General features: G+C 37.1%; 3 protein-coding genes and 1 pseudogene across 4 annotated transcripts; 1 reads left to right on the top strand and 3 right to left on the bottom strand.

Annotated features, from left to right (window-relative positions):
• Positions 1–462: 462 nt before the first annotated feature.
• LOC138136485 (neutral alpha-glucosidase C-like) lies at positions 463–3,561 on the bottom strand. The gene is made up of 10 exons (XM_069055679.1): positions 3,403–3,561; positions 3,127–3,354; positions 2,929–3,079; positions 2,671–2,882; positions 2,424–2,622; positions 1,291–2,371; positions 1,084–1,241; positions 920–1,030; positions 670–868; positions 463–616 (listed from the first exon to the last, which is right to left on the bottom strand). Exons 1-10 carry the CDS (start codon positions 3,498–3,500, stop codon positions 504–506), a joined length of 2,550 nt encoding a protein of 849 aa, XP_068911780.1. The 5' UTR covers positions 3,501–3,561; the 3' UTR covers positions 463–503.
• A 559-nt stretch (positions 3,562–4,120) lies between these two features.
• Positions 4,121–7,452, top strand: LOC138136486 (neutral alpha-glucosidase C-like; annotated as a pseudogene).
• Positions 7,453–13,910: 6,458 nt separating this feature from the next.
• Positions 13,911–17,249, bottom strand: LOC138137279 (neutral alpha-glucosidase AB-like). Of its 2 annotated transcripts, XM_069056587.1 has the most exons (12): positions 17,081–17,249; positions 16,943–17,029; positions 16,660–16,890; positions 16,247–16,606; positions 16,000–16,192; positions 15,624–15,951; positions 15,332–15,576; positions 14,618–15,280; positions 14,456–14,566; positions 14,292–14,407; positions 14,151–14,239; positions 13,911–14,098 (listed from the first exon to the last, which is right to left on the bottom strand). In XM_069056587.1, exons 1-12 carry the CDS (start codon positions 17,092–17,094, stop codon positions 13,989–13,991), a joined length of 2,547 nt encoding a protein of 848 aa, XP_068912688.1. In that variant the 5' UTR covers positions 17,095–17,249; the 3' UTR covers positions 13,911–13,988. The 2 variants fall into 2 exon arrangements, with proteins under 2 accessions (XP_068912688.1, XP_068912689.1); XM_069056588.1 differs by lacking the exons at positions 16,943–17,029; positions 17,081–17,249 and having other exon boundaries at positions 16,665–16,806.
• A 3,021-nt stretch (positions 17,250–20,270) lies between these two features.
• Positions 20,271–23,561, bottom strand: LOC138136555 (neutral alpha-glucosidase C-like). Its single transcript, XM_069055777.1, has 11 exons — positions 23,374–23,561; positions 23,233–23,322; positions 22,950–23,183; positions 22,744–22,900; positions 22,484–22,695; positions 21,662–22,430; positions 21,106–21,613; positions 20,897–21,051; positions 20,737–20,847; positions 20,563–20,678; positions 20,271–20,509 (listed from the first exon to the last, which is right to left on the bottom strand). The coding sequence occupies exons 1-11, from the start codon at positions 23,382–23,384 to the stop codon at positions 20,320–20,322; spliced, it is 2,553 nt and encodes an 850-aa protein (XP_068911878.1). The 5' UTR covers positions 23,385–23,561; the 3' UTR covers positions 20,271–20,319.
• Positions 23,562–25,764: the final 2,203 nt, after the last annotated feature.

A 25,764-nucleotide genomic window follows, 5' to 3' on the forward strand; every position in this document is an offset into this window, starting at 1 on the left:
GTGGTTGAAATTCAAAAAGGTATATTATTATACTCATGTCACATCGTGAGGAAATTCCTTAACATTGACACAGAACATAAAACACAAAAAAGTCAAAATGTGGAGGCGAGACGCCGGTAATTATGTTGATAAGCACTGCACTATTACTTGATAGGATTATCCGTAATAGTGTATGTACTCCGGCAAAATTGCCGTGCCGCCGGGTGGAGGTGGGATACGAGATTTTCACCGCTTGTAATTGCATAAATAATATAATAATTACCCAGCTTTTTGAAAGACAAAATGAAAACGGAGAAATGAATTCGCAGAAAAAAATAAAAAAGATTGCAATTTTTTAGGAAATTTTGGACGATACGAACAGAAATTGCATACGAAGGATACCAGTCAGGAGCTACTAAAGAACATGAAGTTCAAATTTGTCAAATCAGCAAAAACAAAACTAACTTAAGAAAAAAATCTGTATGCTTGTTCAAAATATTTTATTCATCTTCTGTACAACATTATCAAAATAGTTTTATTGAAGAGGATTCTTTGCCGTTTAATTTAATTTGGTTCAAAGGAACACCATCTGCACTGTGTGTGTAGGAAGTCTTAATAGATCTTCCTGTTAACGATCCTAGAAATAAAAATCAGGATTACATTTGCAAATAAATATTTGGAAAGTGGTACCATCGCGAGATTTTTCAGGATTGACAGTGATAATTTCAGCAATAACTAAATCGAAACCTTCATTGTTGGACTCATCAATGGAAACAGATAGAAGGGTAGTACCATCTGTGGATAAACTGAGATAATTATATCGCATAGAATCTCTGTATTCAAAACTAAGATTATCATCAATGTAAACAGTTCCAGAAGCAGTCAAGTCCTGAAAAATAAATAATAAAAAGAAGGAACAATCGAATATTGCAATTATTACGTCATTTAGAAATACCAACAATGTATAATCATCATCTTTCATATCGGTGGTAGAAGGCCTCGATGTTTGCTTGGTGGCAATAATACTACCTTGTCTGTAATAAACAGGAATCTGAAATTAAAAAAAAAAACAAACGCTATAAGAGCAGTGTTGAATTAATTTACTCTATCAATCGTGACAGGAATTTCAGTAAAACCTGTGCCTGGATAGAAAGTACCATCAAGCTGGGCAGAAAACCATAACAAATCATCTCCTCCAGGAAAATATACTTGAACCGATTCCACCTCCGACTCTCCAACAGCTTTCACTAGGATATCACTTCCTACAAGCCAATCAAAAAAATCTTGACCACCAGTTCCCACGAAACTCACCGACTAGAAGTTGGTCGTCGACTTGAAACGCATCCTGATCTTCTGGGTAATGATAGAAAATCGGTCTTATCATGGGGTCTCCAGTTCGAGTGTGCTCGTAGAATAAAGTGTACCAAACAGGCAAATGCGCGTACCTCGTTTTGATTGCTTCCCTAATCGTTTTCTGCACTTCCTCGGGATAGAGGTAGGGCTCACGTCTCTCCGATCCTATGTTAGCGTGTTCTCTGAAGAACGGCAACCAAGCTCCAGCTTGGTAAAATCTTTGCAAGAGCTCTTCCGTCGGTTCGTCGAAAAAGCCTCCAACGTCGGCTCCGCAAAAGACAAATCCTAGTAGATTCGCGTTGAGACACATGGAGTAGCTGATGGGGATGAAACCGAATTCGGCTGTGTTGTCTCCGGTCCAGAAGGCAGAATATCGTTGCGAACCAGCAAAATGGGCACGGGTCAAGATGAAAGGCCTTCGAGTACCATTGTCGCGATCCATTAATCCCTTATGGGTCGCCATGGTCTGAAGATAACCGTACATGTTGTGTATATCTCGGTTGGGCACGCCTCCGTAATGTACAATGTCGTAAGGAAAAGTCTTCTCGTTGCCGTCGTTGAAGATTGCAGCTTCGTTCATGTCGTTCCAGATTCCTCCCAAAGCAGGTGTAGTACCGTTCCAGTTCTCGTACAAGAACAAACTGGAATAGTAGTCGCGGGCGTCTGGATTTAAATAATCCATCCAGGAGCTAGTTCCGGGCCAGCATTCGTCTTCAAAAGGGGTTCCGTCTGGGTTTTTGATGAAGTAGTCGTTGGCTATAGCTTCATCGTAAACGAAATAACCTTCTTCCTTCTTGAAGTGGGGATCGCTTAAGGTTACCAAGTATCTGTTAGTCGAGGACAAGTTCTGCAACATAGCGAAGGGATCGCTAAAGTTTTCTGTATTCCAAGTGAAGAATTTCATGTCTTGGGTGTGTTGAATGTCCAACCAGATCACATCGACTGGAAAATCGGTGGCGTCCAATTCGGCGATGACGGTCTGGACGTCTTGTTGGTCAGCGTAGCCCCAGCGACACTGATGGTAGCCCAGAGTCCAGATCTGGAACAACCAGATTGGTTTTGGACCAGACTACAGGAAGGAACAGACAAACCGGAGGAAGATGAGCAACTCCAGTGAGATAGGTGTATTGTCTGACGACTTCGGTCACTGAAGGTCCGAGCAAGACGAAGAGATCGAGAGCACCACTGTCGGCCATGAAGTAAGCTCCAGGTCCTCCGGCCGGTTGGTTGGTAATTTCCACCCAAAGCTCAGCTGCGTTGTGTAGAAACAAGCCAGAAGTGGAGGTAGATCTAAAGAGGTTTATTAATCGAGAATTTTTCAAGAAAATTTAGACAAACCCGTGACCATATAGAGCTGGAATGGCACCGTACATTGCCATGGTGGAATACAATTCGTAGTAAGTATCATCCATGGTGCGAACACGATAAGGGTCATCACCACCGGGTTCTGTGGTACGCAAAGCTAAATGATCAGCGTGTTCGTGAAGCCCATACAGATAGGAAGCTTGAGGGAAGGTAACTCCGAAAGTAAAAGGATGGTGCAGCTCTTCCTAAATGTTCAAATTTCAGAGGGAGCAATCTCGATTGAAAACTTACATTTTGAAGTGTCAATCTGTCGCCTTCCACAACAAACTGCAACACTTCATTCTCGTAAAATTCGACCGAAAGCGGCGAATAATTCACTGTGACTCGATCGTTGCCCACAATAATGTCGGCACTTGTGAGAGAGAGTTGAACATCGTCAAAACTAAAACTCGATTAAATTCTGCCCAAGAAAAATTGTTGTGGTCTTACTTGATTGATGTTGGTTCTCCGTCCAAGACGTCTTGAATGTGGTATCTCAACGAGGCTTTTTCTTCAAAAGTCAATCTGAAAATGTTACCTTCGATGGCGGTAATATTGAGAAAGAAATCTTCCGTTTCGTCCAAGTTCTGCACCTGGAAGGACGCCAGCCCATTTCCAAACACCGCACCTTCTGGATTTACCTTGAACCTATCTTGTCGTTCCAGTTCTCGGTTTTGGCTGAAAACAAATATTTTCCAAATGTTACACTAGTGGTAAACTTAATACCTGCACACGTCCACTCGCGAACAATTCTTGTACACTTCATGATCAGCAGCACGCACCAATGCTCCTGAGAGCAACAGAAACAAGACTTGACTCCACATCTTCTTTACCCAAAATGATCTGGTTCAGCTTTTATAATGGGATTTATCGGACAGCTGATCCAGTATTTTGCCAATAAAAACAAAGCACTTACAGTTCAAGTGCTTTCGAGGATGTTAAATAAGATTTTAAGATGGCATAAATTCAATCGTGGCATGATACGAGTATCTGTTTGCACTATCAGATATGATTGACACATTAAAATTTGTCTTGATTGTTTTAGTAGGTACAGATCTAAACTCAAACTGTTGAGATGTGAAAAGGTTTTAACGAAATATTTACTTTATCGTATCATTAACGATTATGATCAATTTATGTTACACATTTATTGATAATTATGAAGTCCACAATTTCGGACGTTGCTGTGACGATGACTCGGTTAGCGCCTCGTCACCTCGCAAACTCCTCGATATATTCTCGTTATATTAATAGTTATAATTCTTTCTTAATAGAGTCAGTTTTTATTTATTTTAATGTGTACAATATTGGCAAATACACAGTATCTATTGACTTCCAATCAGCTTTCTGTATGTATGAATATAAGAAACGTTGCATAATACACGTATCAAAATAAATGCACATGGCCTGTATAATCAATCCTCGTATCACTTAATAAAATAAATATTATATCCTGTTTCAACAAACCTGTTTGATTTTTTACAGTTTCGTCATTTGCGCTAAAGTGTTTTGCTGTAGAACCTTATCTCAGATATAAACTATGTTACAAACAATTTAAAATCAATACAGCTACGTGACGGCCATGTCAGTTTTACGGTAAAAAATATTCTTTCAAAATATTCGTTTCTAAAATTTCCCTTTGCAGTTTGTGGTCTTTTGCTTTGTTGCTGGGTCTTTCTTATTCAGCAGATCATGACACGTTCAAAGACTGCTCCAGAGTTAAATTTTGCACGTAAGTCGTTCCATCTTATCTTTTCGTTTAACCCAAAATTATTTCTTAAATAGGACTCTCAGAAGCAGATCACCGCAAGACAAATATGCAGTTGACCGTACTGGGTTTGCGGTCAGTGCATATGGCCCAGTAGATTTCTCCTTGGATACAATCAGTGGTTCCACACATCTCAATCTTAGTATTTTTTCCTTAACAGATAACAGATTTAGGATCCAAATAAAAGAAATAAATTCTAGTAGACACGAACTGGATCATGTCTTGTACGGCATACCTACTACCGTGGGGTACACAGAAATGTGATCTTCACTGTCAAAATTGAAACAATTTTTAATTTCAGAATGAACACATTTTCCATTAACGATGATTTTGTGTCGATACCGATGGAAGATAATGAGATTAGAGTCTATTTTTTACCATTCAAAATAGAATTTTATACCACAGGTGTGTTGCAAACTGTCTTTGATGGTACCTACTTTACTCTTGAAGACAGTCTGGATCAAGCGTTTGCTTTTGCCGTCTCGTTCCCTCAAGCTTTGTAGTTGTACGGTATCCATGAGCATGCTGACAGTTTAGCTTTACAGACCACCCAAGTCGGTGGTACTGATCCGTACCGACTGCGAAACGTGGATGTGTCCGGGTACGAACTGAACTCACCCATGGCTCTGTGTGGAGCCGTTCCAGTTTTATACGGACATGGGTACTAATCCATCTCTTCCACATCACCAAGTACTACTAGTATATGTTTTTCTAGCCCCAATGGCACCGCTGGTATATTTCTACACAACGCAGCCGAACAATGGGTTGAAATAACCAACGACGAAAACAGTCAAGCTTATATCATGGTCGAGAGTGGTTTACTAGATTTGTTTGTTTTGCTTGGTCCCACTCCAACCGAAGTGGTGAGACAATACGTGAGTCTCACTGGTACTGCTCATCTTCCACAGGTATTTGATTCTCTACATGGCATACTTGTATTAATTTTTGGTTAGTTGTGGACGTTAGGGTACCACCAATCACGCTGGAATTATGAGAGCCAAGACGATGTGAAAGACGTTGTTGCCAACTTCACCACTTATAATTTTCCCCTAGATGTGATCTGGCTTGATATCGAGTACACAGATGGAAAGAAGTACTTCACTTGGGATTCGAACATGTTTAGCGATCCGGTAGAGATGCAACAGAATATTTCGGCCACAAATAAACGACTAGTGACCATCATTGATCCTCATATTAAAGTGGAAACTGGCTACAGCGTTTATGATGGAGCTTTGGAGAAAGATCTCTTCGTGAAGAATGCCGATGGCTCCAATTTTGAAGGTACCGTATTGTAACTGTTGTTCGAGTGCTACTTTCAACTATTACAGGAGACTGTTGGCCTGGTCTTAGCAGTTACATGGATTTTTTGAATCCTGATGCTCGCGACTACTACAGTAGCTTTTATTCTTATGACAATTTCCCTTCGACCACTCCTGTTCTTGCTGGTATTTGGAACGACATGAACGAACCTTCAGTTTTCGACAACAGCATCGAAAAAACACTTCCTGGTGATGCTCTACATTATGGAGGAGTGGTACATCGCGACATCCACAACATCTACGGCTTACTACACGTAAATTTGTGCTCCACGTTCGACTAACACTTTTCAAGTTTTTCTTTTACAGACAATGTCAACACATCAAGGTCTGATGGCACGTGACAACGGTACCAAGCGTCCTTTCGTCCTCACCAGATCTCATTTCGCTGGTACTCAGAGGTATTCTGCAATTTGGACCGGAGACAACACCGCCGACTGGGGCTACCTCAGTGTTAGCTACTCTGAATGCCTCAACGCCAACCTCCTCGGAATTGTGTTTTGCGGCGCCGACATTGGCGGTTTCGCGAACGACCCAGATGTGGAGTTGTTGCAAAGGTGGTACCAAGCCGGGGTTTGGTTACCTTTCTACAGAGCCCACTCGACTACGGGGTCGATGAGACGCGAACCTTACCTCTTCGACGAGGAGGTTCAACAAGTGATAAGAAACGCTCTCCAACTCCGTTACAAACATCTACCAGTCTGGTACACTCTCTTTTACGAACACACTCGTAATAAAGATCCAATTATTCGACCGCTGTTCTACCACTACCCTCAAGACACAGATGTGTACAGAATCAGCGACCATCTTCTTGTAGGACGAGATATACTCGTCAGAGCTGTCGCTGAACCTGGGGTAGAATCGGTTCAAGTATATTTTCCGGGTGGGGCTGAGGAACATTGGATTTCAATAGACAATGCGGAAGTTTACGACGGAAACGGATTTGTTAACATTTCTGTGACTATTGATGCCGTCAGTTTCAAAACTTGCAGCAAATTTTCAATATTACAAAGTAAATTTTAGATTCCGGTGTACTACAGGAGAGGCAGCGTTATCGTCAGAAAAGAGACAGTGAGACTGAGTTCTGACGAGATGGCCAACGATGGATACACCCTTTATGTCAACCTAGATGCTGTGAGTGGGTAAATTGCTCATCAAACAAAATTAATTCTTCTGGTTTAGAACAATAAAGCTAGCGGGGCCGTTTATTTGGATGACAATACAAGCTTCAATTATGTTGACAACAAGGAATACAATTACTTGAAGATCGACATGGAAGGCTCCGATGTTACGCTAACGTGAGGATAGTGTTGTGAATGTGTAGATTAATTTATTATTTTTATTTTAGGAAAATTGACGAAGATTCAAATTCAGACAATTTTGATTTTATCATTGACCAAGTTGTGGTCAACAAACTAATTAAAGAACCAGAAAATGGTAAATGAATGTTATAATAACGTGAACAATACATTAAAGTGCGGTTTTTAGGTAAACCTGGACAATACGAACAAAAATTGCATAAAAGAGATGCCAGTCAAAAGTTATTGAAAAACTTGAAATTCGAATTTGATAAACCAGCGAAAGTAAAACTAATTTAAGAACAAAAATCGATACCTATCTACTAAGTATTGTTCAAGATATTTTATTCATTGTTGGTGTCATTTTGTCAATAACCGTTTTATGCTAACAGTATCTTTGCCGTTTAATTTAATTTGATTCAACGTCAGTTAGACCTGCACCAGGGTAAAAAGTACCATCAAGTTGAGCAGAGAACCACAACAAATGTCCACCCCCTGGAAAGTACACTTGAACAGATTCTACCCCTGACTCCCCTACATCTTTCACCAGAATGTCGCTTCCTATTCCTACAAACAACAACAACAACAATCTCTGGAACTCTTCGGCGAACAGATAAGGCTCACGTCTTTCGACCCTATATTAGAATGATCTCTGAAAAACCACAACCAAGCCCCGGACTGGACAAATCTTTGCAAGAGCTCTTCCGTTGGCTCGTCGAAAAAGTAGAGTAGCTGATGGGGATGTAACCGAATTCGACTGTGTTGTCTCCGGTTCAGGAGGCAGCATATCGTTGAGTACCAGCAAAATGAGCACGAGTCAATATGAAAGGCCTTCGAGTACTATTATCACTATCCTCTAACCCTTTGTGTGTTTCCATGACTTGAAGCAAGTTGTACATGTTATGTATATCCCCATTGGACACGCCCCCGTAGTGTACAAGGTCATAAGGGAATGTCTTCTGAGTGTCGTTGTTGAAGACCGACGCTTCGTTCATGTCGTTCCAACAAACCCCGCCCAAAGTAGGCGTGGTCCCGCTCCAGTTCTCGTACAAATACAAACCGCGGGCGCCTGGATTTAGATAATCCATCCAGGAGCTCGATCCAGGCCAACCCTCATCTACGTAAACAGTCAGTACCCTTTTCGTGTGGGTAGGCGACAGTCAACAGGATTCCAAATGGGGAAAAATGCCTTTTTGAATTAATTTCCTTGGATACATAATGCGGAAAGTGGTATATAACTGCAGTGGCGGATACACCCATATGGTCAGAATGGTCATGACCATAACCCTTTTGGATGGTCGACAATCGTCAAATCGAGTAAATTCTTATTTTATCCGGTCCGTTTTTACGTCTCAATCAAATAATTTTCTTCGGAAACGCCGGGTCCTTGGGAGAACACCAACGAAGCCCGTCACAACCGATCAGCAGACACTTGTGCTGTATTGTACTATCATCATTAGGGGGTAGATTTATTATCTGCGCGTTTCCGGCTTCTCTTTTCAGCGTAAAACTAGAAACATGCGTTTTTAAAACAGCTTTGAAAATGTAAGAGATAAAAGAACAGTCCCGCAGCGTTCCCAGATCTACCGAATTTTCGGTAGATCTACCGAATTCGCATAAAATCTACCGAAAAATCACTCAAAAAATTTTCATAATCTATCCAACATTTTGCAAAAACGTCCACACAATTAATCTCGAATATACTTTAATGTTTCAATCTATGACATTGATGAGATCATCGATATATGTACTCGTATTTGCCAAAAAGAAAAGAAAAATCGAATTCGTAATTTAAATAAATATAGTAGTTAATGTAATTTCTTAAGTTTTCGCATTGAAATAAAACGGATTATGTCGCGGATTAAAAAAAAAGTAAATAACTATATATTTCTTTTATTTTTTATTAGATTGTCATGCTTCTTAATGTTGTCTTTAGAGAGTTGAGATAATTATTATTAGGTTCTAATCTTCTTTCTTTTATACTGGGTGCCCCAAAATTCGCGGAACAACTCAATGAGGCAATGTCAACTCATGTTACAAAATGATGAGAAAAATAATAAAAAAATTCTATCCCTCTTAGATTTGAAGATATGGGGGCTCAAAAGGTGCAGCTTTGATCTCATTTATTTTAAATATTAAAAAAGATTTTGACTATTTGTCTTTTACTAGCCAGTGGCCTAATAGGTAATTCTGAACGATTGTGATCAGGTTTGCAATTATTTTCTTCATTATTTCCAGCATTTCCGAGTAGTAATTTTATGTTCGTTTTATCTCAAATAGTGTACGGCAACATGGCTTTGATTTTTCCCTCTCATTTCCATGGATACAAAAAAATTAAATATTTGCAGACTATTGGGATGCATAGAATGTTTTTAAATGTTGCCACATTTATTGTAACGAATAGGTCCACATCTTCTACAAAAAAGACGATTGATATTTTTACCTGATATCTTAATGACTACTTAACAACATACTACTACGTTGTTCCGCGAATTTTGGGGCACCCAGTATAGTTTTGTTTTAATGTAATAGTGTATTATGTACCGTTACGTTATAATTTTCCACAATCATCTACACCATAAATAACAATAAACACTGAACTTTTCCGCCTGTATTTAAAGAAAACGCAGTTCAAAGAGTGCACCTTCAGACCAATGTATCTTTGTGGGGGAGTCCCGATTTTTTTTTATTTCCATATTTGGACTACAGAAGTGATCCCCTACAACGCACTGAATTCGGAATTCGCGAATTTTGAGACACCCTTTATATTTATTTATTAATTCATTTGCTGCGTGACTGTATAGGTATCTTGAAGTTCTGCGGTTTAGGTATGTACAGGTAGATAGGTTACCCTACCTATAGGTGCCTGTGATCAGCTGTGACCACAACCTAATTTGAAGGCTGGATCCGCGCCTGTATAACTGTCTATATATTTCATTTATTTACATTCCAACCAGTTTTCAAGTGATAAAATTTTACCTCTATGGCAACAATTCCTGTCATTTTAAATATTTTGACAGTTATTTAATATTTTGTTAATATTTATACCTAATAAATAGTTGTAGACTTGAATGGTAGTTTTATTCATGAAATAGTCCTCCGAATACCATTCATGGTAAAATTTTGTTTGGGAAAATTTTACGATTGATTCACTCGAGTTTGTTGCCAATTTATCTCGTGACATTGGTGCTAGTTTTTCTAACAAAAGCACTCGATAAATTGCTATGCAACAAACTCTCGTACAATCTGAAAATTTTTCCAACAAAATTTCACTCCTTACGATATTATACCGGGATATGAAAAATTATCTTGGTCAAAGGTGGCCATGGATTTTCAAATAATTGTCGAAGCATTTGTGTCAATCATTTTTTGAATGTCAAAATCTGTCAAACAGTTTTATTTTTTATTTTTTCCCACACTTTGCAGTAATGTCGGAGGATTTTTAATTTTTATACATGCCTTAAGGCGGCCTTACACCAACGCAACAATTGGCAACATGTTGCCTGCAACGTTTTATAGTAATGTTGCCGGCAGCATGTTGCCAATTGTTGCCTTGGTGTAAGGCCGACTTTACAAATCGTGTTGGTTTGTTTTGCGAAATTGGCTTTGTCACTCAATAAAAAGGTGCTGGTAGGTTCAAGGTTCGTACCGAAGAAATCGGCACAGGAAATAAGTTGAGATGACGTTTTCTAATCCTTAACCACCTTTGACCAAGATAAATTTTGATATCCCGGTATATGAATATGTCAAGTAGGAAAATGACTTTAAAACTAAATTATACAGGGTAATTTTGAAAGTTGTGCGGATATTTTAATCACGAGCTACTGGCTTCATGTAGAACTCGAAAAAAATATTTAAAAAATTTCGGCACATTTTAAAAAATACACCGTTGTATATCATGTTTTATCAAATGTACGCCAATGCGAAGTAACCTATAGGAAATATGCTTTAAAACAAGGAAACCGCATTGGTGTACGTTTTTATAAAATATGATATACAGGGTGTATTTTTAAAATGTGCCGAAATTTTACCTACGAGGTTGTTTGACAACGTAGAAGACTAAAAGCAATTTAAAAAAAATTGTAGCTTAAAAAATAAATGTCATTTTATTTTTTGACATAGAATTTTTTAAACATATTTTCCGAGTTCTACATGAAGCCAGTAGCTCGTGATTAAAATATCTGCACAACTTTCAAAATCACCCTGTATTTATATGAAGGCATTATAGATCCATAAATATGTATTGTTCACCGCCACAAAAATTGGGTAGGTATTACTTTTTTGTTAAAATTAATTACCTATGTACTGTCGCGAGCAAAAAAACTGGTCGCCAAAATCAATTGACGCAATGGAAAATGCTCCATTGTAAAATGATCGTAAAAGCGTAACCTATCATCATGTTGTAGGTATGACATTAATTGACATTAATTATTTAATTTTTTGACACTTTGTTGACGTGGGCATAATCAGGCAGGGAAAAATTTTTAATTTGTGACAATCTAACCAAATTTTGAAATGACATTGACGACCAAAATTTATTGCTCGCGACAGTACATCAGGCAAAAAAATATCACTTTAAAAATTAAATTGTGTTCGATACAGTTCAAATTTCGTATAGATACCTACGTTATGAAATAAAATCCGTGATTAGAATTTAATTAAAATGTTTTGATGTAAAGATATTTGGTCAATTTAATTTGGGCCCTTCTACTTTATGAAAATTTATGGCAGACGAAGATTTATGAGGAGTTGCAGTTTGTCTGAGGTCGTAACATCAGCAGCATACGCCAGTACTACCGAAAGTACGAAAAATCTAGTTTAGCTCCAAGTTTTTCTTAACGAAAATCGTGCGACTCTGTTTATACGATATTAACGAATGTATCAAATTAAACTAGCCAAAACTGAATAGGGAATTCCACAATTTTTCTTAGAAAGCAAAATAATTGCCCCAATCCTCCCACGTATTCTTAAACACTAGATAAATTTAAAATGTTACAAGTACTTGAAACATTACATTTAATGTGTATTTTTATATATTTCTAACACATTTCATTATAAATTTTAAACTGTATTTATAAAAAATTCAAAAATGGAAAAATTCCCTATTCATTTTTGCTTAGTTTATTTCGTATTTTTAATGTATCGAATAATTTCATATTTTACCAACAAAAACAAAGTACTTATAGATTCAAGTGGGTACCTCGAAGTTCATTAAATAAAATTTGTAATTGTAGATTTTTTATTTGTACTCGTATTGTACTTGTACTACGATTTGCGTTTGTATTATTATTGTTATCACGTCCTATTCTTTTTCATCTTAATTTTCATTGTCAAGTTATCAAGTCTACTTTAGTAATCTCACTATCTTTTTGTGACTTTTTTTGAATGCAGATTTAAAAGTGGAATGCAGTGGTGCGATATTCATCTCCATATGAGTCTTAATAAAAGAGCTACGGCATCACTTTAAATTTTGAATCTAATGAAAAAGAAACCCAATGGGATTTTAGGGAAAACATATTTGCAAGAAATTCTATCTGAATCGGATTTAATTAAATTTATTATTTTGTTGAATTCAAAAATAGGGAAGTTCCTCCCACAGATGCCATTTTCTTGGCTGGGAATTCAAAACAAGGAGGCTCGAGGTCAAGTTTACAGCTGTTTTATTCGGCTACTAAAGGTGCAGAACTATTATACGTATAGCAAGTTAATCAGGAGAAACTGAGGAATCCAACCATTAGGGTAGCTTAAAGAATCGAAATCGCATTCACATCACATGGTTAAATAGAAAATATACAGGGTGTTTTCGAAGTTGAGGTGTTCCTTTTAACATGTGATAGTATGCGTTGTTCTAAAGAGTTTTAGCCAAAGTCACCTCAGTAAAATGTGTACGGCAATGAAGATACAATAAGTTAATTTTTTTGAAAATTTTGAAACCGGTCCTGCTCAAATTTGCGCGGATTTGTTAGAAATTAGAATTGATAAAAAAAAATCAACTGAGCATGGACGTTAATCAAAAATACTGTCAGAGTTGTCATCTAATTGGTCGGAATGGCTTTATCATATATAATACAATAAGTGGTCAAATTTTTTCCGACAAAATTTGTCATTTAAGACATGAGTAGCTTTTGCAACGAAAATTACACGAGTCGACGAAGGAGACGAGTGTAATTTTCCAAAAGCAAAAGCTACGAATGTCTTAAATGACAAATTTTGAAGAAAAAATTAGACCACGAATTGTATTCGACTTGACAATCCACCGAGAAAATTTTTATCGAGTTGACCTAATAAATTTGACGTTTCATTTTGACATAAATTTTTTCGCTGAAAAACCACTAGTTGTTTTTTCACTCAGCTGGTTGTTTTTTCACTCTGCTCGGTGTTTTTTCACTATAAATCAATTTGATTGGTCCAAATTTGAAAAATGCTGCAATTCGATTGGTTAAAAATTTTCGAGTTGGATTGTCATTACGAAAATAATGAGCTCACAAATATGTTGTTAATGTATGGGCAATGTTATCAGTTATCACTTATCACGTTATCCGAATGCAGCTGCGGCGTCTAGAGAGTACGCAGAGCGATTTCCAGAAAGACACCATCCTGGGCCACGTCAGTTATTAATCTAGTACAGCGGAGAAATAGACAGGACCGGACTTAAAATTTTAGAAAAGAATAAAAACATACAATCAATTATCTCCGTTAATACAAACATTTTACTACGAAGATTTAGGCTAAAATTCTTAAAAATAATGTATTATCTAGTATCTCGTGTTACAAGGAACGCCTCAACTTCGGAAACACCCTGTATTAAGACTTGCATTCTATTTGAACCAAATCAGAATTAACGGCAAAACACAATTTCAATAAAACTATATTGATAATATTGTACAGGAAATCAATAAAATATTCCGAACAAACGTACATATTCTTTTTTTAAATTAATTTTATCCTTGCTGGGTTATCAAATTTAAATTTCAAGTTCTTTAGCAGTTCTCGACTGGCATCATTTTTAAACATTTGTTGTCTGTACTGTCCAGGTTTTCCTGAAAAATCCCAGTTTAAACTACTATTTGAAGAATTCTCACATTCATTTACCATTTTGTGGTGCTTTAATAATTTTATTAACCACAACTTGGTCAATGATAAAATCAAAATTGCTTGAATTTGAATCTTCGTCAATTTTCCTAACATAAAAATAATAAATTAATCTGTACACATTCACAACACTATTCTCACGTTAGCGTAACATCGGAACCTTCCATGTCGATCCTCAAATAATTGTATTCTTTACTGTCAACATAATTAAAGCTAGTGTTGTCATCCAAATAAACGGTCCCGCTAGCTTTATTGTCCTAAACCAGAAGAATTAATTTTGTTTGATGAGCAATTTACCAACTTACAGCATCTAGGTTTACATAAAGGGTGTATCCATCGTTGGCCATCTCGTCAGAACTCAATCTCACTGTCTCTTTTCTGACGATAACGCTGCCTCTCCTGTAGTACACCGGAATCTAAAATTTACTTTGTAATATTGAAAATTTGCTGCAAGTTTTGAAACTGACGGCATCAATAGTCACAGAAATGTTAACAAATCCGTTTCCGTCGTAAACTTCCGCATTGTCCACTGAAATCCAATGCTCGTCAGCGCCACCTGGAAAATAGACCTGAACCGATTCTACCCCAGGTTCAGCGACAGCTCTGACGAGTATGTCTCGTCCTACAAGAAGATGGTCGCTGATTCTGTACACATCTGTGTCTTGAGGGTAGTGGTAGAACAGCGGTCGAATAATTGGATCTTTATTACGAGTGTGTTCGTAGAAGAGGGTGTACCAAACTGGAAGATGCTTGTAACGGAGTTGTAGAGCGTTTCTTATCACTTGTTGAACCTCCTCGTCGAAGAGATAAGGTTCCCGTCTCATCGACCCCGAAGTGGAGTGGGCTCTGTAGAAAGGTAACCAAGCTCCAGCTTGGTACCACCTTTGCAACAATTCCACATCTGGATCGTTCGCGAAACCGCCAATGTCAGCGCCACAAAACACAATTCCGAGGAGGTTGGCGTCGAGGCACTGGGAGTAGCTCACACTGAGGTAGCCCCAGTCGGCGGTGTTGTCTCCGGTCCAAATTGCCGAATACCTCTGAGTACCGGCGAAATGAGATCTGGTGAGGACGAAGGGACGCGTAGTACCGTTGTCACGTGCCATTAGACCTTGATGTGTTGACATTGTCTGTAAAAGAACAAGTTGAAAAATGTAAGTCGAACGTGAGCACAAATTTACATGTAGTAAGCCGTAAATGTTGTGGATGTCACGATGTACCACTCCTCCATAATGTAGAGTATCACCAGGAAGTGTTTTTTCGATGCTGTTGTCGAAAACTGAAGGTTCGTTCATGTCGTTCCAAATACCAGCAAGAACAGGAGTTGTTGAAGGGAAATTATCATAAGAATAAAAGCTACTGTAGTAGTTGCGAGCTTCAGGATTCAAAAAGTCTATGTAACTGCTAAGACCAGGCCAACAGTCTCCTGTAATAGTTGAAAGTAGCACTCGAACAGCAGTTACCATATGGTACCTTCAAAATTAGAGCCATCGGCATTCTTCACGAAGAGATCTTTCTCCAAAGCTCCATCATAGACGCTGTAGCCGGTTTCCGCTTTAATATGAGGGTCAATGATGGTCACTAGTCGTTTATTTGTTGCCGAAATATTCTGTTGCATCTCTACCGGATCGCTGAACATGTTCGAATCCCAAGTGAAGTACTTCTTTGCATCTGTGTATTCGATATCAAGCCAAATCACATCTAGGGGAAAATTGTAAGTGGTGAAATTGGCAACAACATCTTTGACATCGTCTTGGCTCTCATAATTCCAGCGTGATTGATGGTATCCTAACGTCCACAACTAATACAAGATTAACCTAAGTTTGTAGGAATGTAAGGAATTAAGTACCTGTGGGAGGTGAGCAGTACCTGTAAGGGCTACGTATTGCCTCACCACTTCAGTTGGTGTGGGACCAAGTAAAATAAACAAATCTAGTATTCCACTTTCGACCATGAGGTAAGCTTGGGTATCTTCGTCGTTGGTTATTTCAATCCACTGTTCGGCTGCGTTGTGCAAAAAGACACCAGAAGTAGCATTTGGACTAGAAATATGTGGATTAATAGTACGTTTTGGTGTCGAAGAAATCGATTAGTACCCATGTCCGTACAATACTGGAACGGCTCCATACAGAGCCATGGGTGAATTCAGTTCGTACCCGGACACATCCAAGTTTCGCAGTCGGTACGGATCAGTACCACTGACTTGGGTGGTCTGTAAAGCTAAACTGTCCGCATGCTCATGGATACCGTACAACTGCAAAGCTTGAGGGAATGAGACGCCAAACGCAAAAGCTTGATCCAGACTATCTTCAAATGTTAAATAAGTACCATCTAAGACTAATTGTAGCACATCTGTCGCATAAAACTCCATTTTGAAAGGTGAATAATAGATCGTAATTATATTATCTCCCACCGGTATCGACATCCTCTCGTCTTCAAAAACAAAACCGTACATCCTGAAACCAGAAAACATACTAAACTGAGTTAGAAGTATTACATCTCTTTGTACCCTACAATAGGAGGTGGACCGTCTAACACATTGTTCAGTTCGTATCTACTGGAATTTACTTCTTTTACTTGGATTCTAAATCTGTTGTCTGTTAGGGAATAAATACTAAGATTGAGATTTGTGGAACCATCGTTTGGTTCTAAAGTAAAATCTGCTCGACCATTGGACTGTAGCACAAATCCAGTTCGATTAACAGTATATTTGTCTAGCGGTGATCTGCTTCTGAGAGTCCTATTTAAGAAATATTTTTGTTAAAACGATGAGATAAAATGGAACAACTTACGTGCAAAAGTTAATTCTGGAGCAGTCTTTGAACATGTCATGATCCGCTGAGTAGCAAAGGCCCAGAAACAAAGCAAATGACCACAAACTACAACAATCTGTTTTAAGAATGAGTAGGTATTTTACAAAATATTTTTACCTTAACTTTAACATGGTCGCCACGTACCCACCGATATGTAATTTAAGATTGTTTATTAATAACAACTTTAATATCTGATTGTGAGATAAGTTCTCTAACAAAACACTCTACTGTAAATGGTGAAACTTAAATTATATAATCTGAATGCAAACTGGAAACATTTTGAAGACTGTTTTCGATGTCATTAGACTTAATAATATGAATTATGTTGCAGTTATTGTATGAACATGGATAATAATCCATAACTGTTTATCAAACTATCATACAAATTTAACAAATATCATTAAATAAAATAAAAATAAATTGGCATCTAGGATGGTCAGTATTAAGAACAGCTTTTGCATTAATAGTTATTTAAGATATAAGTGTAAAAAGTTATCCTTTATTGCACGAAAGGGTTTAAAATACGACCGAGGTACGAGGGAGTATTTTAAAGGATGTGAGTGCAACAAAGGAACTTTTTACACGTATGTTTTACAACATTTTATCCACGATCGTGAGATCATCGCACCGGTTTCAACATAAATTTGTATAAAATAATTATTATTGATTCAATATTTTATGAATAACCAAAGTCGTTTGAGAACCACGTCGTTTAACAACCTACTTCTAAACAATGTTTCCAACAAATTGTATTGTTGTATTGTGACAGTTCTATGCCATAAAAGCGTGCACTAAAAGTTTTATGGCACGATTCCATCGGTTCACTAAACGTCAACTTTGACAACGATGTTTAGTGCAAAAAGTGCCTACTTTGTACACGATCGTAGATAAAACATTAAAGTGGCTAATTATTATAAGCCGTGATAAAGTTATCTAGTTGCTATGTTAATTTTCTTACCTTTGATAAATGAAATGTTTTAGAATATGAACATTTAAATAAGTGATCGTAAAGTTTTGTAGTTTAGTAGATTTAATGTCAGTTCTTTTATTTTTGTACCTCCAATCCAAGTACAGTTCAAGCTGCCATTGATATGTTAAAAACATCTCTGTTTTTGATAATATTCGTAATAGATATAAACACTTTTTTAAATGTTTATATTCTACCTTGGCTCAACATTTAAGGGAAGATTCTAAATAATAGATTAATCACTAGAATAATGATAGAAATTACTTCAACTTAACAATAAGTCGTGTTAGTCTTATGTTTAGAATGTATGTTTCGACTTCGTCTCGATGAACAATATTCACGCCTGGTGATAAAAAGTATTGCTTTTACCGCTTGTGGTATAAATAGCTATTTTATTAATATAAACTCTAAATGTTTGTTTTTTTTCCTTTCACTGCAAACCCAGTTTATGAAAGCTTCGAAACAGTTTTTCCTTCAAGATCAATCTTTATTTCACTATTTATGTTTGAAATTAGTAAGAAAACAAATCAAGACTCAAGAGTGCTACCTTATCTTTTGTTTTATCAAAATTATTCTGGAATAATCGTTGCTTACAATTACAGGAAATGTTGGTAAATTTTGCGCTGAATCGAAAACTTTTTACAAGGTTAACACAAACACCGTTGCTTTAAAATTGACGTTTGTTTGACATTTCTAAAAAAGTATGCAACTTCAGTTTGGAGTGCCCTGTCAAAATGAGATTCCGCACTAAGCAACACCTGTGATTCGACACAATTGTAAAGATATGATTATTTTGTGTTTGACTGATATTGTTATTTAAAGATCAAGAACAAAAGCGAAAAATAGAAAGAAGTAACAAAAATTAATTTTTTATGACAACACTAATATTTTTCCTTAAAGAAAACAACGTTTTTGACTTGTCTGGTTAGTTATGGTTGACTCTTTTGCATAAATATAAAATAAAAAGACCTAAGTAAGTATTTCATAATACGTATGTAATTTGATTTGCATTTCTTCTGCTTCACCACGTAACTTATTTAAGTTTTAAAAAGACTTTTTCTTTAAGATTAATTTTTTAGTTCTTCAGCTAGTCTCAAAGTGCTAACGATAGTAATACTTTACGATAGTAATACTCTATTTTCACTATAGATGCACCATTAGTATATTTAGTGTCACCTTTTTTTATTTATTTCTTTTCAAAAATTTATACAACTTCAGTTTGGAGTGATTTGTCAAAAACATACATCTCCACTTTTGATAATATTAAGTACAAACACTTGTGACTCTGGTTTAAGTGATTCGATACAATACACTGTTTTTCTTTTGGTTTTCCTCTTTTGTCAATTGTATTTCACTATTTCTTAAAACTCTTTAATACTTACGTCACATTGACATTTAATAGAGATAGGAAATAGTTTCGAGAAATAGTGAACTACAATTGACAAAAGAGGAAAACCAAAAGAAAAACACTCTAAGTATTAGAGTGTAAGTCGATACTCTTTACCAAAAGAAGAATCACGATGACTGGATGATAATGACGTCAACAAATATTTTGGCCTTGGAATGTTTGTGTTTTGTGCTCGTTCTAAAAGTGGAACCACTTTCCTTCCTCTTAACAACAAAAATCTAGATACTAATCAATTATGTATTTATTAGACCTATCTGTGAGTGGAGGTAAATTTTAAATTTGAAAAATGAAAATCTACTTTCAAGATTTACTGGTAGGTACTAGCAATACTTTTATTTTGTAATTGTAATTGTAATTAAATATTTTGACACCAAAGCTAATGTTGTATGGATTTAACTTTTAATGTAATGTAACGTTATACAATTTTTCATTAATATAAAATTTAATAACTTAACAGATTTTAAAATTAAGGTCCTTTTATGTATTTGATTTTTTCGTTTCATAGCCTAATTTATTTGAGTTTCAAAATAGTTTTCCCTTTTATATGAATCTTTATGTTCTTCAGCAAGGAGCATCTTTAGTGAATATTGTTCCCTATATGTTCTTGATTCGCAATTATTAGGTAAATTATCAACACTCCTGCGTACAGATGTACGCGAAAAGATTCCAAAATGTATACTTCCATAAATTTAGAGTGGCATGTCAAAAACACTCATATCTATTTTTAACAAACACTTGAAATTCTGCGCTCAGCAACACCTTTAGCAATTCACAACCGGAATCGTGAAAGCTCGCGTGACAACACTGATATTGATTTTATTAATATTTTATTGTGAAGAAATTGCCAGAGAGTTCCAGGAGGCGAAGACACAAAGAGATGTCCTGCGGTAGTCTAATAATAAACTAATAAAACATTAAAAAATAAAGGCAGCTTTGATGAGTAAAATAATTTTATTCGTATTTGTTTTGCTTCCACGCAAATTACTTAAGTTTGAAAACAGTTTTTTCTTTGAGATGAACCTTTATGTCCTTCAGCAAGGTCCCGTTAGCATCTCTGGTGAAAATTGTCTCTTTGAATGTTCCCGGTTTGCCATTTTTAGGTAATGTGACAACATCTCTGCGTACAAGTTGACTCATTACAAATTCATAATTGCCATCACCATCGATTGGTCTGAAAACGTCATTAATTGAAAATTCGAAAATCCATTTTATTGTTTTACATACGAAACTGTAACGTCATCGCCATTTATGTCAATGCTGTAGTAGTTATAGTCAGAGGAATCTCTATACTTGAAACTGACCCCGTCATCAAGATAAACCGTCCCATGTGCCTGATTATTCTGTAAAAAAAGCAAAATGATTAATGTTGGAAAAGGAATCAAACGTTCTGATTTTTACCTGATCTACAGTCCAATACACGCTGTACGGGTCATCCTCCATCTCTACAGTGTTAGACCTCACTGTATCTTTTCTGACAACAACACCACCTCTTCTGTAATAATATGGTACCTACAAGACAAATTCAAACATTTTGATGTCTCATTACTTGGTTTCTTACACTTTGAATGGTGACAGGAACGCTAACCAAACCACTTCCTGTTTGAATGTCACTACCGGAAATGGAGACCCAAACTTCGTCCTCACCACCAGGAAAATAGACATCTACAGAGTCAACTCCAGATTCCATTACAGGACGTACCAAGATATCTCGTCCTAAATGTTTTCAAAAAATCAAGTTGGAATGGTTACTATATGATTTTTTCTCACCAACTAGAATTTGATTGTCGGTGCTGTAAACATTGGTATCTTCAGGATAATGATAGAACAAGGGTCTGATAATTGGATCCCCAAAACGGGTATGTTCGTAGAAGAGTGTGTACCATTGAGGTATATGTTTGTATCTTGTTTGTAAAGCTTCCCTGACAATGTTTTGAGTGTCTTCGGACATGAGGTAAGGTTCACGTCTTGACGTCCCTACATTCGAGTGAGACCTGTAGAAAGGAAGCCAAGCACCAGCTTGGAACCATCTTTGGTACAATTCTTCGGTTGGGCTGTCGATAAAGCCACTAACGTCGGCACCGCAAAAGACGATTCCTAAAATATTGGCATTCAAACAACCTGGGTAGCTTGCTACAAGATATGGCCAGTCTGCTTGGTTATCTCCCGTCCAGATTGCGGAGTATCTTTGGGAGCCAGCGAAATGCGATCTGGTGAGAACGAAAGGACGTCGTTCGCCGTTGTCGCGATTTATAAGGCCTTGATGGGTAGCCATGGTCTGAAAAAGACTATTTTACAGTTGTAACTCCTAAGCAGTATCTCTTACGTGGAGAAAACCGTAGATATTGTGGACTTCTTTGTGGCGAACGACATCGTTATGGAGAGAGTCCGGTGGCAAAGTCTGTTCAAGAGAACTATCAAAGACTGAAGGCTCGTTCATGTCGTTCCAGATTCCTGCAATTGTTGGTGTCGACCCATTGAAGTTGTCGTACGAGTACATGCTTGCGTAGTAGTCTCTAGCTTCTGGTTTTAGAAAATCCATCCAACCACTATTACCAGGCCAGCATGGCCCTTCAAAAACTGACCCATCAGCGTTCTTGACAAACCAATCGTTGGCCAAAGCTTCATCGTACACACTGTATCCTGGCTCGACCTTGATATGCGGGTCGATAATGGTGACGAGTTTCTTATTGGTACTCGCGATGGTTTCTTGCAGTCCAATCGGGTCATCGAACCCATCTGGCTTCCAAGTGAAGTATCTGTAACCGTCGGTGTAGTCAATATCGAGCCAGATCGCATCCAGCTGGAAATTATTGCTGTCAAAATTCTCAGCTACTTCTTTGACTTCGTCTTGGGTCTCGTAACTGTTACGCGATTGGTGGAAACCGAGCGTCCACAATTGAGGTAAGTGGGCGGTGCCTGTGAGGGCGGTGTATTGTCGCACCAAGTCAATGGGAGTAGAACCGAGCAGAACAAAAATATCAAGGGTGCCAGCTTCGGCCATGAAGTTGGCCTGGCTGTTGCCGTCTTGGTTGGTAAATTCTATCCATTGCTCGGCTGCGTTGTGCAGAAACACTCCAGAAGTAGCTTTAGGTCTGTGAAATTCTACAATAATAAGTTACTGTTTAAGTAGGTTGACTTAGCCCACCCGTGGCCGTAGATCACTGGAACAGCTCCATACATGGCCATTGGTGAGTTGATTTCGTAATACGCAATATCAGAATTTTTCAGTCGATATGGGTCGGTACCACCTGGTGCTGTGTTCCTCAAAGCGAGAGTTTCGCAATGTTCATGAACTCCGTAGAGCTGTACGGCTTCAGGGTAAGTCACAGCAAAGCCGAACGGGGCATTTACATCGTTCTGTAAAGCTGTGTGATCACAAGTGACCACTTAATAAAAGAAACTCACTCTTGTCATGGCGAAACGATCACCATTGAAGACCACTTCAGACACTCCATCTTTACTAAACTCTATATTGAAAGGTGAGAAATTGATAACTGCAGAATTTGAACCTGACGAAGTTGTTACCGTCACAGACGCATCACCGACTTCGACATTATCAAAACTACAAAACGTCAAGTCTAGACAAAATTTTGAAAATATTGAAAATCTACTTTAGGGTTTCTGGGTCTCCGTCTAGAACATCCTGTAACTCGTACCGAGTCGAGTCCACTTCAGTTATTTTCAGTCTGAATGTGTTTTGCTGAAGTCCTGTCAAGGTAAGGGTTAAATCTGAGTCTCCATTGTTGGATTTAAGAGTTGCTGTGAGAGTGTCGGAATCAGAAGTACCAGAGATGCTGCTCGGGTCGACGGCATAATTGTCAGAAGGTTCCCGTCCTCTCAAGTTACTACAAAAAAACTTGTTTTCTGTTGTTGGTGAACGATTTGATAACTCACGTGCAAAAGTCTACTCTTGAACAATCTTTAAATGTGCCATGGTCTGCACAGTAGGTTAAGGTCGCCGCCCAAAATATAATGAAAAGTAACCTAAGAACATATTTTTCTGTCCAACTTGTCTTTGAAATTAAGTACTCTCACCTCATCATCATTACAGATGCACTACTAACAGATTTAGTGTTTATTTATTTTATTTATACTTTTCCAGAAACGTATTTTGTTTGACGTTGGTTTGATATATCTAAACCAATTTCCCTTGATAATAACAGTTGTAAACACTTGTGATACCGTGGTTAGCAACACTTAAGTGATGATTCTACACAAGAGGTACAGAGCTGAACCAGTTGGTACTTACTATTTTTTAGCAAACGAAGTTAATTCACTCCCACAATTATGATGACTCTAATCTAACAGTGTTGTTAAGTATTTATCATTTTGATGTCCAATTTCTGTTTATTTGTAAGACATTTTTGCAATTATATAAAATCTAGAATCGGAACCACTTTATTTTATCTTAAAAGTAAACAACCAACCATTTCTATACTCATCAATTAAAAATATTTTCAACAGCTGCTTTCAGGTCGAGACGTAATCTTAAGTCTTAAAAATAAAATCTTAATTATTTTAGTGACCATATCAATATTTGAAGATAAGAAAAAAGTACTTCTGCTTATATCAATAGATTTTAAAATTATATCTATAATTGTTACTTTATGTTTTTATTTTTTTTCCCTCTAAATAAATATACATACTTAAGTACATAACATTTTTGTTTTACAATAAAAAAATTTCCGATAATAATGCGGAATCTGCAAAAGTGCCCCGAATGCTTGCAGCGTTTCCACGTTGAATGGCAAGGGAAATCCTCTCGAAAAGGAATTTCTTTGATTTTGAATCGGCTGATTCCGCAATAAGTCGGTTTCCGATGACATTAATGAAATCGATGGCTTCTTTGCACCAAGGGCCTAAGGTTTCAAACCTTTAAATATGTAGTTTGACGAAATAATTGAACTATATTTCCTATGTTTGCATTTGCGAGCCATTTCAGCGGCAAAACCTGAAACTTCACAAGTTTTCAAAACGTAAATGTCTGCAAGTGTATCTACAATAGTAACGTCCCAAACTAAAGGTTGACCTTTAATCCATGGTACTAAAGTCATCCCATCTGGGCATTTTCCATCATCCCGAGACAGTCCGTTTGGTTGTAAAGTTGAATTAACATGAATAGAAGTCAAAGGCCGGTTGATAATAGAATTAATTTCAATGTGTCAGGAAAATATACCACTGCTTTTTGAACAACTTAGACCGTGGATACCAATTTCGTCAACTTTCGCATTGCATTTGCAAATATAAGTTGTACAAAGATTACAACCCAATCTTAAACCAATACAAACTTGGAAGGAAGTGTTATCTAAAAGAGTACCAATATGAGGAGAAGGTATTGCATGTAACCAAAATCCTGATTCTCTGCATCGCAAAGCCTTAAAACTAGCCAAGTCTCTAGGTGAATTAAAGATTAAGTCATTGGCAATTATTCGTTTGAAATTGACATAATCCCAATTCTTCTGAAATTGTGGAATTGTTGGTCTTTCGTTCTCATTTTCTACATCCCAAACTGCTAAAACCTCATCATAATGGTGAATAATAAGCTCATTATCCTTAGAATTTAATAATAGAATTGAATTGAAGATAGGAAAGCAGGGAGACAAATATCGGAAATGGGACGAATTCCCAGCCCGCCAAATCTAATCGGTAAAGTGGACTGACACCATTGTAAATTGAATCAACATAATTAGAAAATTTCCAAAATGGAGTTGTTCTTAATAAAAAATTAAATTTTGGTATGAAAAGACAGTTCTTGATTAAAGTATAAGCCACGTGTCTGCTGAGGAGTTCAGCTTTGTTTAAAAGATTTTCAACTATGATTATAGTTTTTTCGTCAGTATTTTTGAAATCTTGATCAAAGATTGGAGAGCGTAAAAGAGATAAACCTCTTCGGTCACAAATTTTGAAATTTCTTAATGACTTTTAAATTGGAGAAAATCAGCGAAGTGGCTGACTTCTGGTGGTAATTTTTGAACTAACGAAATAGGGAAAACAAATGTTTACGTATTGGTCGTAATACATTTCAATCGCCAAAAAATAGCCAAATTCGTTTATTTTTCATAATGAATTGTGCATGAAGTGATAACGAGTACCTCAAGGTGTTATTGTTCCGTGTCGCAGTGTGATACAGTGTGATATTTAGTGAGCAAAGACATTTCTCTGCACGATTTCCATGATGTTATTTCCCAATGAAAGACTCTAAAAAATACCAAGCAGAAAGTTTTAAAAATCGGAAAACCTATTAAAGAGATTCTAGAAATAAGTGAGAATAGAGTCAATTGCTTTATTAGCCCCTAAGAGTTGGGTATCAATCCCTAATAATAAACTGTTTAAAACCCCTTGCAACAGGTCAAGATGTTGCGATTTTTTGCAAGCAGACTCAGGGACTCAGGCTAAATTCGGAGATATTTTTATTGGGGGTTACAA

Source organism: Tenebrio molitor, chromosome 8 (genome assembly GCF_963966145.1).
Source record: "Tenebrio molitor chromosome 8, icTenMoli1.1, whole genome shotgun sequence".
Taxonomy (NCBI): Eukaryota; Metazoa; Arthropoda; class Insecta; order Coleoptera; family Tenebrionidae; genus Tenebrio; species Tenebrio molitor.